This window comes from Mytilus galloprovincialis, chromosome 9, assembly GCF_965363235.1.
Source record: "Mytilus galloprovincialis chromosome 9, xbMytGall1.hap1.1, whole genome shotgun sequence".
NCBI lineage: Eukaryota > Metazoa > Mollusca > Bivalvia > Mytilida > Mytilidae > Mytilus > Mytilus galloprovincialis.
Genome location: NC_134846.1, coordinates 44,751,124 through 44,767,399, shown reverse-complemented (window position 1 = coordinate 44,767,399; position 16,276 = coordinate 44,751,124). Strand labels below are relative to the sequence as shown.

The following is a 16,276-nucleotide window of genomic DNA, read 5'->3' as shown; positions in this document are numbered from 1 at the left end:
TGATAATTAAAGAAATAGGTACTCCTTTTGATATTTAGAAACAAGATTCTTATGACCAGGAAATGTCAAGTATGAAGTAATAGATTTTTTTGTGAAGCTTGTGACTTCCGTAGCAGAAAGAGAGACATGCATAAGGATAATGATATGGCATCCTTGGTGGAGACAAAGACATTATCTAACTACTTATAAGCTTAATATTACAGTAGATATAAGATCTTGATTCTTCATACCTTGTACTTGTATGTAGATGCATTATGTTATGAAGTTTCCATCCGTAAAATGTCCACTGTCCTTGACCTCATTTACATAGTTCTCATTAGAAGTGACCATACTGATCTGCAAGCCAGCCCTGGATTTTTGCAGGGATGCACACAGTCAAACACCAAATATAGTATGGTGTTGTCAGTGAGATAGATGTCGGGTCAGAATTGGGATGTTAAATCTGATGCCTCATGTACAGACATTGCCACATTCTTGCACTCTGCACGCTAAGAACCCTTGGAAGAACTCTTTTGGCATGCCCATTGGAGGTCTGTTGCTATGCAAAATTTATGTCCCTATCAAATATACCCATATTTTCCAGTTGTAGTCCAAATTTTCCTGCCCTTTATCCTGGATTACAAGACCGACCTATTGAATTAATTGTTTTACAACTTGTTCTAGTCCTGAACATGCTTGAAATATTTGCCACTGGAAGTTGAGCAACCATCAATCAATCAATCAATCAGTAAGATGGATAAAAGTTTATATCTAGAGTGTGTGATCAAATTCTATAAAAAGGGAATGTTTTGTATGTTGTCAGATTCATAAATTGAGTTGTTGCCTTTTAGCAATTTTGACATCAGCCTGGGAGTCTTTTTCAGTTTGTTCATCTGCATCTTTAATTATTAAGTATTTTCTTAAATCCTACAACAAATTAAAGACTAATTTATCCACATCTCTGTACTTTTTTTTCACCCATTATGCTGCTGATTTTACAAACAGTCCTAGACTATATGGGTAATTTCAACATTAAAAAATCTCCTTGGCAATTAAGTAGTCAGTTTACATTGAGTTCTATTTATGTTGGGGTTCATACCCATATGTTAAAACAATGGTTTCTTACAGCTTTTTTTATTTTTTTTAAGGAAATGGTGCAGACGTGCCTGCTCACTGCTATAATAATATGTCCAAATAGAACGTTTCCGCTGCCTGTGAATTTTAACTTGTAGTCTTGTTAACAGCAGGGTTCATGGTCATTGAATTCACATTCACAAATGGCCATTAGTGTTCATGTTGTTATTGTTCCCAATAACGATAAAAGAAAGGGCAAAGCTAGTTTATATGTGTTGGTTATCATGAGTTCGACTTACATATGTGACATCAACCTCAGTTCTTTGCTACAGGCAAGTTTTAGGATTATGCCAAGAAATGTTCATTATAGTACAAACATATTAAATTAATTGTTTGTCTTGCCTGTGATAAATGGTGACAGAATTGAGACATAGTGATGCGTATTTAGGCCCAGGAGTTTGAAATCATATTAATAACGGGGTAAAAATATACCAAACTCGATTATCACAGTAGAGCTTCTCTCTGGATAGGATTTCAAACTCCTGTGATTTAGGGTGGCAACAATGGCCCAAACTATTTGTGAAAAACTTTATTTTTAGAAGACGTATGTTCTTTTATATCTTGCATTACAAATGTCTTTGTTTTTAAGTTTACATCTGGTATATGCTTGTGACTTTAGTTTTACATGGCCCAGATTAATGCTAAAAACATCGTTTTTATGTAGTTTTCTCAATAATAAGAAATAAAAAGCTATGTTAGGTATACAGAATCATGTTTTATGCACAGCAAGTGATGAAATTTTTATTATTGTGAGGTGCTGGTGTCTGTCTGGCAGATATCATCAACTTTGATTTCAATTTCATGGTTTATTGGTCAACATTAAGTTTTACTTTTCAGGTCCGTTTCTCATTTACTATAATAAAAGTCAATAAGTTTGGTCTGGAATAATTTTAAGGTCTTGTCTGTCTACAAATTTTCATCTGACCTTGACCCCAATTACACAGCTCAATTTACTTTTCATTGCCTGGTCGTGTGCCTGGTCAACTTCTCAGATACTATCAAAATAAAATTGAGAAAGGTAATGGGGAATGTGTCAAAGCGACAACAACCCGACCATTGAGCAGACAACAGGTCCACATTGAGGTCTAAAGGGTCGAAAATTGAACATTATTTGATTTCATCAAAAATTGAATTCTTGGGGTTCTTTGATATGCTGAATCTAACCATGTATTTAGATTTTGGATATTGGACCATAATAGGAAAATGTCCAATTTAAAAATTTTAAGTTTTTAATTTAAGTTCCTTGACCACATTCATTCTGTGTCAGACATCTCAAGCTTGAATGTTGAGTCCATACTTGCCCCAACTGTTCAGGGTTCGACCTCTGCGGTCGTATAAAACTACGCCCTGCGGAGCATCTGGTTATACTTACTTTTGTCATCGTTTTCACGGTTAAGTCCGTTAAATCCGGATGGACAAATATAGGTGTCAGGAGCACCTGAGATCACCCTTAGTTTTTGGTAGAGTTCGTGTTGATTAGTTTTGAGTTTTCTGTGTTGTGTCTTGTGTACTATTACTTGTCTGTTTGTCTTTTTCCTTTATAGCAATGACGTTGTCGCTTTTTTTGTCTTTCTCGACATTTGAGATTGAATTTCCTTCTGGTATCTTTTGCCCCTCTTATGTTCTTGTGTTGTGCTCCAGGTCATAAGAGCATTCGCTTACACATGTAAACACCTGCGACCACATTCTGTTTGTTCTAGCCACAGGTCACTGGTTGTCGCTGGTCGTTATTTATCTTTTTTGTTTTTCGTTTATGGATGTGTACTGAAATGTTTTGAACTGTGTTGTCTTTATTGATTTATGTATTGTTGTACTGTTGTTTTTTTTTTGTTTGAACTGTTTTATATTTTATAATTTCGATGCCTTTTATAGCATAAAAGTTTTTATACGGTGTGGGCTTTGCTACTGTAGCATAAATTTGCATGCAATCAGTCATTTGGTCGCTGGTGAATATTGGTTTTATTTGCAATCATACCACATCTTCTTATTTTTTACATCTTCATTCCAAATGATTATTTTTTTCACGTTCTTGTAATGTCTATTAAGAGGGTTCGGGGTCTATCGAATAGAGAAAAATGCGCGAACAAAATAAAGATTAGGAGAAAAAAATGATCCAAAAATAAAAAAATGAAGAATAATGTGGTGCTAAAATATGAAGAATAGAGAATACTAGGTACAATTTATAAAGTATAGAGAAAAAAAGAAAAAAAATACATAAAAAATAAAGAATACAACTATAAAGGACCCCATCCAGAACCTCTATTACGGACTATTTAAAAATGAGACAATTTACATAAAATTAATAACAAACAGAGAAGAAACATACGCATTTTTAGTCATTCTGTTGTTCAGTATGGTTAAGTTATAAGATCAAATCCCACGACCAATTTATTCAAAAACATAACAAGAATTATAAAAAAAATATCATGCATAAATATGAGTATCAGTTTCAAAGAAAGTGGATTTCTGAGCATCTTCGCAAACTCCGTCTTCTTTCAAGCTAGCAAGGCTTTAGTTCATTTCATTCTCAGACGGGACAGAAGTTTCTTTTCATCGACGAAACAAAAACCTGTAATAAATTTTAAATTGTGATTATAGTATATATATACTTAGCAAAAAACTTAAAGTATGACTGCGTATAATTGCTTACATTACTTCATTTGAACTTTGGTGGAGTTGTTAAACCACAAACTCAAAATGAATTTGACACAGTTTGCCAGTTTTTCGTGTACGCATGAATCACATACAGAATCCTTTTCTTTTTCTTATGTTCACGTACCCTTCTTTTTTTAAATCAATTTAAGAGATCTAAGGATTGTCTAACATTTTAAGATATAACTAGTATCATGTCCTTACTTATATATTCCAGCAGCCACAAGAGAACCGAGAGCTGGTCCTACCCAGTAAACATAATGATGTTTCCATACATCGTCGTTAAAAGTTGATACCGCCAACGCTGGTCCAAAACTTCGTGCTGGATTCATTGAAGCACCAGTGGTCATCCCCCTATAATTTAAAGTTGTGATTTTAAGAACGTTGAGGATATATATAAGGCTCCTGTTTAATACGACAGTTTTTACGTGAAAGCAATTTACATGTATTTCTAATAGAGATATCTTTTTCTATTTAAACAGCTTTATACGTGGACTTGAAGGCAAGACGATGTTACTGCAAAGTGATTAACATACATACCACGTGTTTACGCTTCGTTTACAGGGCACAGTTAGACACACGATTGTATTTTAATTAGATTTTCATCCAGTCCTAGTCCTATTCTAGAGCATATGATTTTCACTAAAGTTGGTTCAAATAATTTAGAAATTTATATTTTTGCCTTTTGTGTACACCCATCATCATTGATTCTTATTTTGATTTGATGTATATGCAAGCAAACATGGAAACAAGTATAATAGAAAATAAACTTTATCGGCTAAAAATGCATCTACAGCAAAAGAAAAGAAATGAAACTTACCCGCCCATAATATCCACAGCTACAGCAAAACCAATAGCAAGCGGCGTTAAAACAGAATCTTGATTCCTTTTATCTAGAGCATTCATAAGTACAGTAAAAACAAGAACGAAAGTCAAAATAGCTTCACACAGAACAGCCCATCCCGGTTCAACCCCTGCTGACAGTGTATGAGCTCCACCATTTATAGACATGTCACCATGGTAAACGTGTGATGGAAGAACGGCCTGCAAACATAAAATAGTATTACATTTTACAGTTATTGGATACAATTTTCAAAAACTGCCTTTGGAAAACACACTTTGTTATTTTGTACCCACTCCTATGGAGAGTTATTGTAGTCAAATATTTAAATGAATTTCTGTTCTTAGCCCCCTTGAGTACAGTTGGATCAACTCATTTTACATGATCACTATTAAATATTGGCTCTCCCCAAAGGCCGATATTTATCCCAATCTAATTAAAAACCGATCTCTCATCGCTCCTGTTTCTGATATGTCGCGTGGGAGATCTAACGAAACCGGCTTTGAGGTCACATGTGAGTGAACTAAAAGTTATGAATTTATAAAGATATGCAAATGAGTTGACGACCTATTAATAAGCCAATCAAAAAAGTTTATGAATTATTTTGACTGACGATTTCGTCGTAAATAAAATGAGTTACATCCCTTTGCCTTACGTTAAACTTACAAGATCGTGGAAGACTCAATTTCATTGGTCGAAAAAGACACACCTACGAGGTCACTCACATGTGACCTCAAAGCGGGTTTCGTTAGATCTCCCACGCGACATATCAGAAACAAGAGCGATGAGAGATCGGTTTTTAATTAGATTGATATTTATCCACGAATGATATTAGACCCGATGTGCAGTACTAGTAATCTAATTTATCAAACAACTCAGAAAGCCCGATTCAAAATCACAGGCTAATATTTTGAGACCTGAAAGACATATTTTTTTATAATGAAAACCCATATCGCACATTAGACTATACGCACACGTCACATGAATATTTGTTGATGATGGGAGTTTTTAACGACCTTGACGGACTATATTTGTGATATGATTATTAAAATGTATATGATACTTGCGTGTTATACTAGTATCTTGTCTAATCTTGTTTAATTGACACTGTACATCAGCCCAGATATCTTGGGAACAAAATGAAGATTAAAATGGCAACTATTGTTGAAATCAGTACAAGCCATGCAGTATATTAATATAATTATTATTCGGACTATAATGGGTATACAGGGTCATATTCCCTGTCAGAGCTTTATATTCCCATTCGCCTGAAGACTCGCAGGAGTAAAACACGGATAGGTAATATGGGCAATATTAGCACATATCCCCTGTTAAGATCCAGAACAACATATACACATTTACTTATAATTTTTTCAATTTTTAAAAGCACATTTTGGTCCCATGTATTATTCCAATTATTAAAACAATCTCGAATATGAACCAATGAGAACTCAATATTTCAACTCTACCATGAAGAAATTCAAAAGTTAATAAGCCGTGATTCAACGCTGAAAGGATTTGTTATTTTGAAATAAAGAGCATTGTTAATACTATTTTTTATAACATTTATACTACTTACTCTGGTAAATGCTGCCCCAAGTGCTCCACCAATCATCTGAGCAAAGAAATACAGAACACTCAGAGATATCGATATTCCCCCGTTAAGTGCAACTCCAAGGGTCACTGCAGGATTAAAATGTCCACCACTGAAAGTAGAAAAACGAAAAACGTTAATGACAGACTTCGTTGAAGAGGCAGAGAACAGTCCATGCTTGAGATGAAATGGCAATATATGGAACATGATGTTTTCTCTAATGATTCTAAATGGTTGATTATTGTCGTTAATGTTCCAGTGGCTAGTATTTGAGATATTTTTAGAGGGACAATAAATTAAGAACAAATCTAGAACATGATTGGTCAAATAACAAGGTAGATCTAAATTTGATATGAATAATCGTTTTCTCCGATAAAAGCGGTTATATCAACAAAAAGTTATCTGATATTTAAACATGGTTTTGGTTTTGGTTAAAAGGGGGGATGTTTCAATATATTTTTTTACCTCCCCACATAGCATGTGCTTGTCTCAAATAAGAAACTTCGTCAATGTTGTTTTTAAGTCATATCGTAAGAGATGGTGCTTATAAACAGAAAAAAATAATGATAGCGGATCTTTTAATTAATAGACTGTTAAATGTAAAACTTTTCCGGCAAAACTAAAACAGATTAAGAGCGTGCCACCTCCTGTTGTTCATATTCAACACCATATAAGATCTTACCTGATATTACCAAGGCCCATAATAAGCAATGCAATCATCAGACCATGCGCCAAGCCGATGCTAACTATATCATTGGTTTGTACAACCATAGTACCAACGAACACAAAAACGGTAACGCCAACAAACTCCGCAAGTACTGGTCTAAATACTTTTTCAAAGTTCTCATTCTTAAAACCAACATTACTAACAGAAACAAGAAGGGGTGTACCTTCACCTTCTCCCATGTTTAATATTAAGTGAACTTCATGGAAAAAATGTTTGATTTATACCAATTATGTTTAATCATATGATTTATAAATACACCTCGGGATCGTTCTATCTAATGTAAAAAAAATGTTTAAGATATGTACGATGACAAGGCATAATATATACCGTGTGATAATTCAGATAACAGTACAAGGCTTCAGATAAAGGGTTGTTATATTTGTACTAGGCATGCTGAACTATTTTATCATGTCCAGCCTACAAGTCTAGGAGTAGAGAGGCATTATTTTTTTAGGCTGATCGTTCGTCTGTCCGTTTCGTATTAGATTTAAGTTTTATTCAAAGTATGTTAAAGTTTCAGTTGCAAGTAGATACTAGTTTTAGTTTTTAGTAGTTTTTATTCACACCAATTTGAACTTATAAAGCACACATATATAAAGCTACATTTATAATGGTTGCGCGGAACCCTGAGTCTCGCCTGCGATTGCTGCTGTCAGTGCAAATGTGAAATGTTGACTTGAACAGTGAAACCATTAACCAGTAAAATACTAGTGCATCATTCAGTCTAGTTGGTATTTTGAGAGAAAGAGAAGTCACATGTTCCAAATAGCGATATTACATGCAATCTAAACATTATAATTATGCATTTTACATAAAAGATGATTATTGCGACTTAAGCTTCGAATTCGAAGGTTCCACGGTTTTCAAAGAGCAACTAGATTTTTTTCCTTAAGAATATCTGAATATAAACCAGCATCCACGAAATGCTAGTCTGTATTACATCCTAACAAACTTGAAAAGACCTACCAGTTTCTGCAGCTTAAACGAATACCAAAACTGAACAGTCAGGCAAAACAAAAGTAACCCTGTAAGATCATATAAGACATTCTTTTTTCATTGGAAGATTTGTTGAGATTTCTAAAACCACTTTAATCTATTTACATGTTTATGTAACTGTCTGAAGTCCAGAATGAAAGTGGTTACTTTTTGTTATATCGTTATTTTCAATGTACTCAAGAAATAAGGCATGGATCGAAGATCTTTTATAGTCGTTGTCTAATTTATTCATATCTTTTCTGTACTGATGGATTAGAGCTTGGCATACTATATATACATTGGTCTCCTGTTAGAATCCGTATGCGTACCTTTCGATGTTTTCTGATATTCACGTCATTTTTGTTGCTTCATTAGTATACATTTATATCCCAAATCTCCCTTTGTTCATACTTTATTTCATACAGATTCTTACCTGATGTTACTTATGCCCATAATAAGCAAAGTAATCATCAGACCATGCGCCAAGCCGATGCTAACTATATCATTGGTTTGTACAACCATCAGTACCAACGAACACAAATACGGTAACGCAAACAAACTCCGCAAGTACTGGTCTAAATGCTCTTTCAAAATTCCCATTTTGAGTGCCATGATGATTGACAGAGACAAGCAAGGGCTCACTTTCACTCATATCTAATCCTCCGATTATTGTCAATCAAGCTAATCATATGATTTATCAGGTAACCTTGGTATTGCGTGATGAAAAGTAAATAAAAAAAATATACAGATATAAATTCAGTGACAAGACACAGTTGTGATAACCTGTTTTTACTGATTGGGTAAAAGTTCATAGTGGTTGCACTATCGGTACTCATCAGTTTTTATTTTTAATTTTATCAGATGATGACGAGCCAGACAACACATGCCTTCAAATCTACTTGAAGCAGACGTTTAATAAGTTAAATATTAATTGCAATTCTTGTTTTCAAGAATTATCATTTTTAGACTAGCAAAAAAAAAAAACCTCATTAAAAATATCAGTTTTGCGATTTTAAACACCAGACGCGCATTCTACAAAAAACTCCACCCGTTACGCTTGAAAACAAAAAGGCATAATAAAGTTGAAGAAATGCATCAAAGGAAATCTACAAATCCTTAGTATTTCGAAAAATTTAAAGTTTCGTAAACATTTATTAATATTACCATATCAATGATAATTCGTGTCAATAATCACGGCCGACACTCGGCTAACCGAGAGTTTGGTCGGTTAATCTATATTGGGTATGCGGCTATATCGGCGGTTGGTCTGTTAATCGGGTTGGCTAAAGTCTGTTAATCAGGTGTTATCGAGAAAATCATTGCAATGTCAGTATGTTTCATTGTATAACTTTTTAATTATATTTATATCATAAAAACTATTCATGTCTGACAAAACGATTTGGAGTACTGAATCCAGTGGTGTAATTATTTTTTTTCTAGCTTCAATAAACGATCTATAAAATGAAAAGGCGAGTTACTCATCAGTAAATTTATACACATTTTACACACACAAAATGTACACAAAAATGACAAGTTGGTTGAGTTTACTTGCATGCAATATTTTGAACATCGAAAAAAGACAGGCATTATGTTTGTTTACCATATTAACATCAATATGTGAAAAATCTACACGAAAAACTGTATTTTGGTGACATAAATCAATTTTTGATAAAAATGTGGTCTGTTAATGGGTCGGATGTATAAAACTCGGTCTGTTAATTGGTCTGTTAAGAGTTATGAATGACATTACAAGAATAATTTAATTGCTATATGGGGTGTTATCTGAATAAAGGGATAGACTCAAGATTAGTGGCTAGCCTGAATATATGGAAACAACACATGAACAATGAAACATAAGTTTAGACAATGGAATCTGAAAATTGAAAGAAATGGTTTCAAAAAGTGTAATATCAAAGTAATATTAATTTCAAAAGACAATACATACCGGAAATAAACTCCTCATAGATACCAGGATTCAAATTTTATATTTACGCCTTATATTTACGCCAGACACGCGTTTCGTAAACGAAAAACTCACCAGTGACGAAAATAATGTTTAAAAAGCCAAATAAAATACGAAGTTGAAAAGTATTGAGGAAACACAACTAATACCGGCGTCACACATCAGCGTATAGCACTGGTGTGTTCAAAATCATTTACGCTGCCAATACGCTAGTAATTTTGGATGCATTTAACCTGTCAATCATATTTGTAACGTGTGCAAAACGAGCTTTAAGCGTGTATTGGGCGTACTAGAAACGTATCTTGGCGTATGTTACTTTCCTTTATTGGCTAGAGGAATAGGGGGAGGGTTGATATCTCATAAACATGTTTATCCCCGCCGCAAATTTGCGCCTGTCCCAAGTCGGGAGCCTCTGGCCTTTGTTAGTCTTGTGTGATCTAGTATACATATTTTTATGGGGCCAGCTGAAGGACGCCTACGGGTGCGGGAGTTTCTCTCTACATTGAAGACCCATTGGTGGCCTTGGCCTGCTCTATGGTCGGGTTGTTGTCGCTTTGACACATTCCCCATTTCCTTTCTCAATTTTACCTTTGTATTTCGACGTACTACAAACTTATGCAACGCGCTTTGAACGATTGCTAAGCGTTCCTATGGCATGCAACTAACGTATACCGACTTTGTCAATTTTCTCTGTACGTTTGGTGCACGCATAGCCAGAAATTAGTAGTGGTTTAGCTAATTAATATTCATAAGATGTAAATGAGAATTGCACCACGTGATAGTAGTTTGAACTGGACTGGCTTGATATCATTAAAATCTTTAAAACACGGATACTATAAGTTGCCCGTCACAGAGTCCTTATTTACAATCACTTTGATATTTCCGTAAAGTTGTCAGGCGGTCAAAATCAAAACAATAAACGCGAATTTAGTGAAATTTTCGTGCTTTCGTGAGTTTATTCTTCTTGAAATAGTGACATTTTAACTTTACGTGGGAACCTAGAGTTCAACGTCTACACATACAAGGTTTGGACTTGCTTATTCTTTGGAAATTCAAGTTTCAAATTTCACCCCGGCAACCTGCTTTTGTAATGACCCAATTTTCAACACGATGTCTGCAAATTTGACGTTTCAGCCATTTTAGCCTGTATTTTACACTGCAATATTAAAAGCCTCTCGCTTCGATTTTTAAAATAGCTCAGGAACCTGTATTTTTGCAACAACAGTCATTATGTTTCGTTTAAATGGTGTATATTGTTGTGTATATTCATTTTCTGCCCCGGCAACCTGTCTATCACTTAAATTAAAATTTAAAAAGACATTTTTTCAAAATTCCCTATCATTTAAATGTAATTTCCGTGACCCGTATCCGATTTCTTTAGTATAATATTCAAATAAGCAAAGTGGCGTTGATTTCTGGATATGGCCAGTCTATACGCCAATGTGTGACGCCGGCATAAGGTAATCTATTCCTGAGGTAGAAAAGCCTTAGTATTTCAAAGAAAACGCATGGAATTTAACCAGCTGCATTGCAACACAGACTTACACATGCCACAGATTCATAGATGTTACAGACTTTGAACAGACAAAAAAAAAATAAGGCTGATTGATAACTTGGCGTAAATAATAAATTCGTGCGAATTCGAGCGGCCAATCAGTCAATATAACGCTATATTGAAGTGACACACCCTTCAATGAAATGCAAAGAAATAAAATTAAAATAAAAGTTCTCTTTTTATAAGGATACTGTTGCACCGTATTGTATTTTTTTCGTCACAAGTACATCTCATTTTTTTCAATGTGAAAATATAAACTAAAGGTAGTAAGACTATTGTAGTGGCTAAATAACTCTTAACTGACACGATTTAAATTGTCCAACCCATTAACAGACTGTATTCCCCTAATATTCATTTAAATGTGGTATTACTCAACTTATATAACAATTATGAAATATTTATTAATGACAATTATTTTTTTAGAACCAAAGTACTATTTTGTGTCCTTTAAATCATATATAAAAATGTTTTTTAGCCTTTTATACAAAATATTGCTATGCGTACAAGCATAAAAACCACATACTTGCGAGACGCCTTTTCGTTTTACTTAAAACTGCGCAGGCTATGCATTTTTTTTACTGGTGGAAAATGTTCTATGATGGATATCATTTTGTCAGACACTTTTCTTTTTTTGATGTGGTTCTCATAATATGGCAAAAATCTGTATATTTAACAGAGTTTAACATTAAATTGTGAGTTTTACTCTTAACAGACGTATAACCAACCCGATTAACAGACCAACCGCCGATATAGCCGCATACTCAATATAGATTAACCGACCAAACTCTCGGTTAGCCGAGTGTCGGCCGTGAATAATGCACGACTTGCATGAAACCCGACGAAGTCTCCTTCTGATTCATTTAATTTACAAAAAAACCTTTTACAGCAGATTCCATTGAGTGTGTAGCGAAAGGTAATATCTTTGGTTAGCTTGCTTGTAAACTGAACTGTGAAGTCATTATTAGGTTAGGTATGCTACCCTTCTTTCGAAGTAGCATATTCAATCAGACAGATCGATTGGTTTTCTGTCGGAGTAATCTATTCTTAGGGTATTTTACCTAACCTAAGAATGACTTCACGGTTCAGCTAACAAACAAGCTTACCATAGATATTACCTATCGCTACACACTCAATGTGATCCGCTGTAATATAAATGAAAATTTTCAAAGTAATTACATTAGGGTCAAGGGTGTCGTTCACGATTTAAAATATCATTCGCATCACTAACCAGCATAAAACGTCACAACACATTTCGCAGAAAAGATTAAATACAAGATGATAAGTTTTGACAACACCCTTGAATAAAGTGTCCTGTTTCATTGTCAACAAACAATATTGTCATGTGCGTTTTGTCTTGGGGTACATCATTTATAATCTAGATAGTTTATACATATTAACTCACATGTATGCCTCAACTAGTAAGGAAAATAGAAAATTTGAGAACTAAAAAAGTATGAGTATAACGAGATGTGTGTGTTGGTGTGTGTCTCAAAGTTAAAGAATAGCGTCATGGCTTTTTTAACTACCTTTTCGTATTTCTATACTAGTATTCAGTTATGGAATTCAATCTTTATCCCTATCATTTTTTTAGCTCTTTGATCGTTTCTCACACTTGTTCTAATATGGTTTTTTTTGTGGTTGGGTTGGTATTTGATTTAAAATTCGCCTTTCACCTTAAACGAAAAATGGCAGTTTGAAATAAAATCAACAATCAAATTGGGTAGTTTTGCTTAACATTTTGCTATGCTTGAATGAAATATTTTTGAAAATGTGTATTTAAAAAAATAGCAACGTACGCTTGACTTAACTGAAACTAAAGCGCTTGACTTAAAAACTAAAGCGCTAGACTTAAAATCTTCAGCGTTTGGCCTAACATAATATATATATCGCACGCAGCTCTTTATCTGTTTAAGACCAACAGATCTCTGTAGCAACTCTACTTTTTTTTTTACTTTATTTTTCGTTAAAAATCCATGCGACTTCACCAAATGCTAAACAAAATGACCTTAAACCGTACAAGACCTAGTGCAATATTTAGGACAACAATATATATGTATACATTTTGAAACTAGATGTTGCTATTTTTGTACGCTATCTTCTTACCTTATATTTCCAAGTCCCATTATAAGCAATGCAATCATCAAACCATGTGCAAGGCCAATGCTGGTAATATCGTTTGTTTGTACAGCCATAGTACCAACAAACACGAAAACGGTCACACCAACAAATTCGGCAACAATCGGTCTAAATTTGTCTTCCCAGGTATCATATGGGTTTGGATGTCTTTCATCGCTAATTAATAGAGGTTCACCGTCGCTCATGTTTCTTCTATTCCAATAGATTATTTATATATCTATATATAGGTAAAAGGTCATACGTGTCTTATTTACCTTGTTGTGGGTAAGTAGTTATCTACCGTGGACATTTAAACCAACTTTTCGATATCCCTGACTGAATTATGATATGTCTGTGTTTGTTTGATCAAAAGTTAAACGAATAAAAGTAGTTGTACGAGGACATAGTCCTTACTTGCTATCTGCACATAAGGATATGTGATAGCCGAATTTTGTCTGCGTTTCAGATTGCGGTTGCAGTAAAATAGATTAGAACTGCAATCGTGTACAGTTGATATTTATCATTGCTGGCTATAGCATCTGCCATACACATGGTACCGATAGCCGGTCATTGGGTCTGTAGAGTATAACTAACAAAGCAACAAAGGGAACATCGCAAACTGGATAAAGTGAAACATTTAAGGTTTTCAATCATTTCCATTTATTGCATTAGTTGTCTATAGTTAAAACAAAATAAGGAAATAAAAAAAACCTAAACTTTAAGATGATTTAATCACTTTTTTGTTGATCTCTTGTGTTTCTGATATTCTTTTCTGCTAACAGCTTTTGTTTATATCCTACAGTTTTTTCCAAAACATCAAAGGGAAAACAAAAATCGTCATACACGGGTAATAACTTCTCTAAGAAAACAACTGATTACTTCATCTATACTGACCTATTCGCAGCTTTATCTGGTCTTGCTGATTAGTTTTACTTTTAACTTTTCTCTCTCTCTCTCTCTCTCTCTCTCTCTCTCTCTCTCTCTGTCTATCTATTATCATAGTTTTTAAGATGAAAAGCAAAATTGAATATAAAGGAAAACATTGCAACTTAAGGACACGAACGACTGACTTTAAACAAACAAATGCTAATAAATGACCACTTAGTCAATAGCAGAAGCACTGAAAAAACATGCACTAGTCTAGTAAAAAATGACAAGATAAAACTAAATGTAAAATTAATGATTCAAGATTTCAGCTTTATTTTTATATAAACATATTTGCAAACACAGATATGGGTACTATACATATATTATGTTCCAGCAAATATGAAAAGAACATAGAAAATAGCTTATGTTATTGTGGATTAACATCAAGTTGGTCTGTATTTTTATATATGGAAAATACTTTCGAAAAATACACTTAAAATTGAAACATTTGTAATAAAACGAATCTTTTGTTTTTCGTTATTTAAACAACAAACGGAAGTTTTTAACAACCTTGACTGGCTATGCAGCCCTTGCACGGTCGGCCAAAATTATTTAAACGCATTTCTCTGTTTCCAGATTTAATGATGTAGTTGTAGTTGATCTGATTTTCAATCATCAAATGTTTGAGTCTGATATAAACGCACCTTCTCTGTTGGTATGACTCGTTACAAAGGCATTACGTACCCTTGTGTTGATTCAATGATAAACGTAAGTAATTTCTTATAGAAAATCAACAGCCTTTCCTTTTAATTCATTAGAAAAATCCATATAATATAAATTAAAATTTAAGATATTAATGTTCAGTTGATATTTCTACAGTTCAGTAATTACTATGATTACAAGTGAACTAATTTTGACATACATTGAGCAATCTATTAATTAGCGTATATTTGTTATGTTATATATTACCAATGACTTAAGGATTGTCACAGTTAGCACCCTTTATTTCATCTCATTTAATATTTTTTGTGCATACAAAATGTAAGATTTTTTTTTAGCTACCTGAACATAAAAAGGGTCAAGAATATTAAAAAAAGTGATATGCAAATGAAAACAAAAAAGTTGGTTCTTCATACAGGTATATATTGCAAATTGTAAAATGTTATAAGACCGTTGAAGTATGACATTTTCATTGGAATAAAACGCATAGATTTTCTTTATTTAGTGTTGTACTCCTACCAAATGAAGGTAAACTGAAGGGACGAGTACCAACCTTTCCCAGACAATGGTAGGCAGTGGCGTCCTCCCCGATGGACTGTGGTTTCCACAGCCCTGAAGGAGTAGAACGCCTGTACTGTCTTGGCCATTTTGAATTTCTGTCATATTGATATTTCTCATGTGGATGGGAAACAGTCGAATACAGAGCATTCACTAGGAGAGGCATTTGTTCATGTATAGGATATGGGGTAAAGTGTTTTCCAGGGTAGGGGAAATGATGGGTTGTAGGTTGGTTAAAGGTCAAGAGGTTAAGGGTGACGTAGGTTATGGGTAATGTAGGGGTGTTAAAGTTAAGGCTAAAAGTAAGGATCGGGTTAAAGTGTAGGGTTGGGCTAAAGTGAAGGGTTGTGTTAAGGTAAAGGGTAGTGTTAAAGTAAACGGTAGGATTAAAGTTAAGGGTAGGAATTAAGAGTAGAATTAAAGCGAAAGGTGGAGTTAAAGTGAAGGGTTGGGCTAAAGTGAAAGGTTGGGCTACACTTTAGCCCAACCCTTCACTTTAACTCCACCTTTCGCTTTAATTCTACTCTTAGAATTGAGAGAGTGTGAAAGAGAGTGTGAAAGAGAGAGAGAGAGAGAGAGAGAGAGAGAGAGAGAGA

General features: G+C 34.1%; 1 protein-coding gene across 2 annotated transcripts; it reads right to left on the bottom strand.

The window, feature by feature from the left end:
* Positions 1-3,488: 3,488 nt before the first annotated feature.
* On the bottom strand, positions 3,489-13,801 carry LOC143045083 (aquaporin-8-like). Of its 2 annotated transcripts, none has more exons than XM_076217384.1 (5): positions 13,524-13,801; positions 6,186-6,312; positions 4,586-4,809; positions 3,970-4,119; positions 3,489-3,682 (listed from the first exon to the last, which is right to left on the bottom strand). In XM_076217384.1, the coding sequence occupies exons 1-5, from the start codon at positions 13,739-13,741 to the stop codon at positions 3,664-3,666; spliced, it is 738 nt and encodes a 245-aa protein (XP_076073499.1). In that variant the 5' UTR covers positions 13,742-13,801; the 3' UTR covers positions 3,489-3,663. The 2 variants fall into 2 exon arrangements, with proteins under 2 accessions (XP_076073499.1, XP_076073498.1); XM_076217383.1 differs by lacking the exon at positions 13,524-13,801 and adding an exon at positions 6,883-7,121.
* Between the last annotated feature and the right edge of the window lie 2,475 nt (positions 13,802-16,276).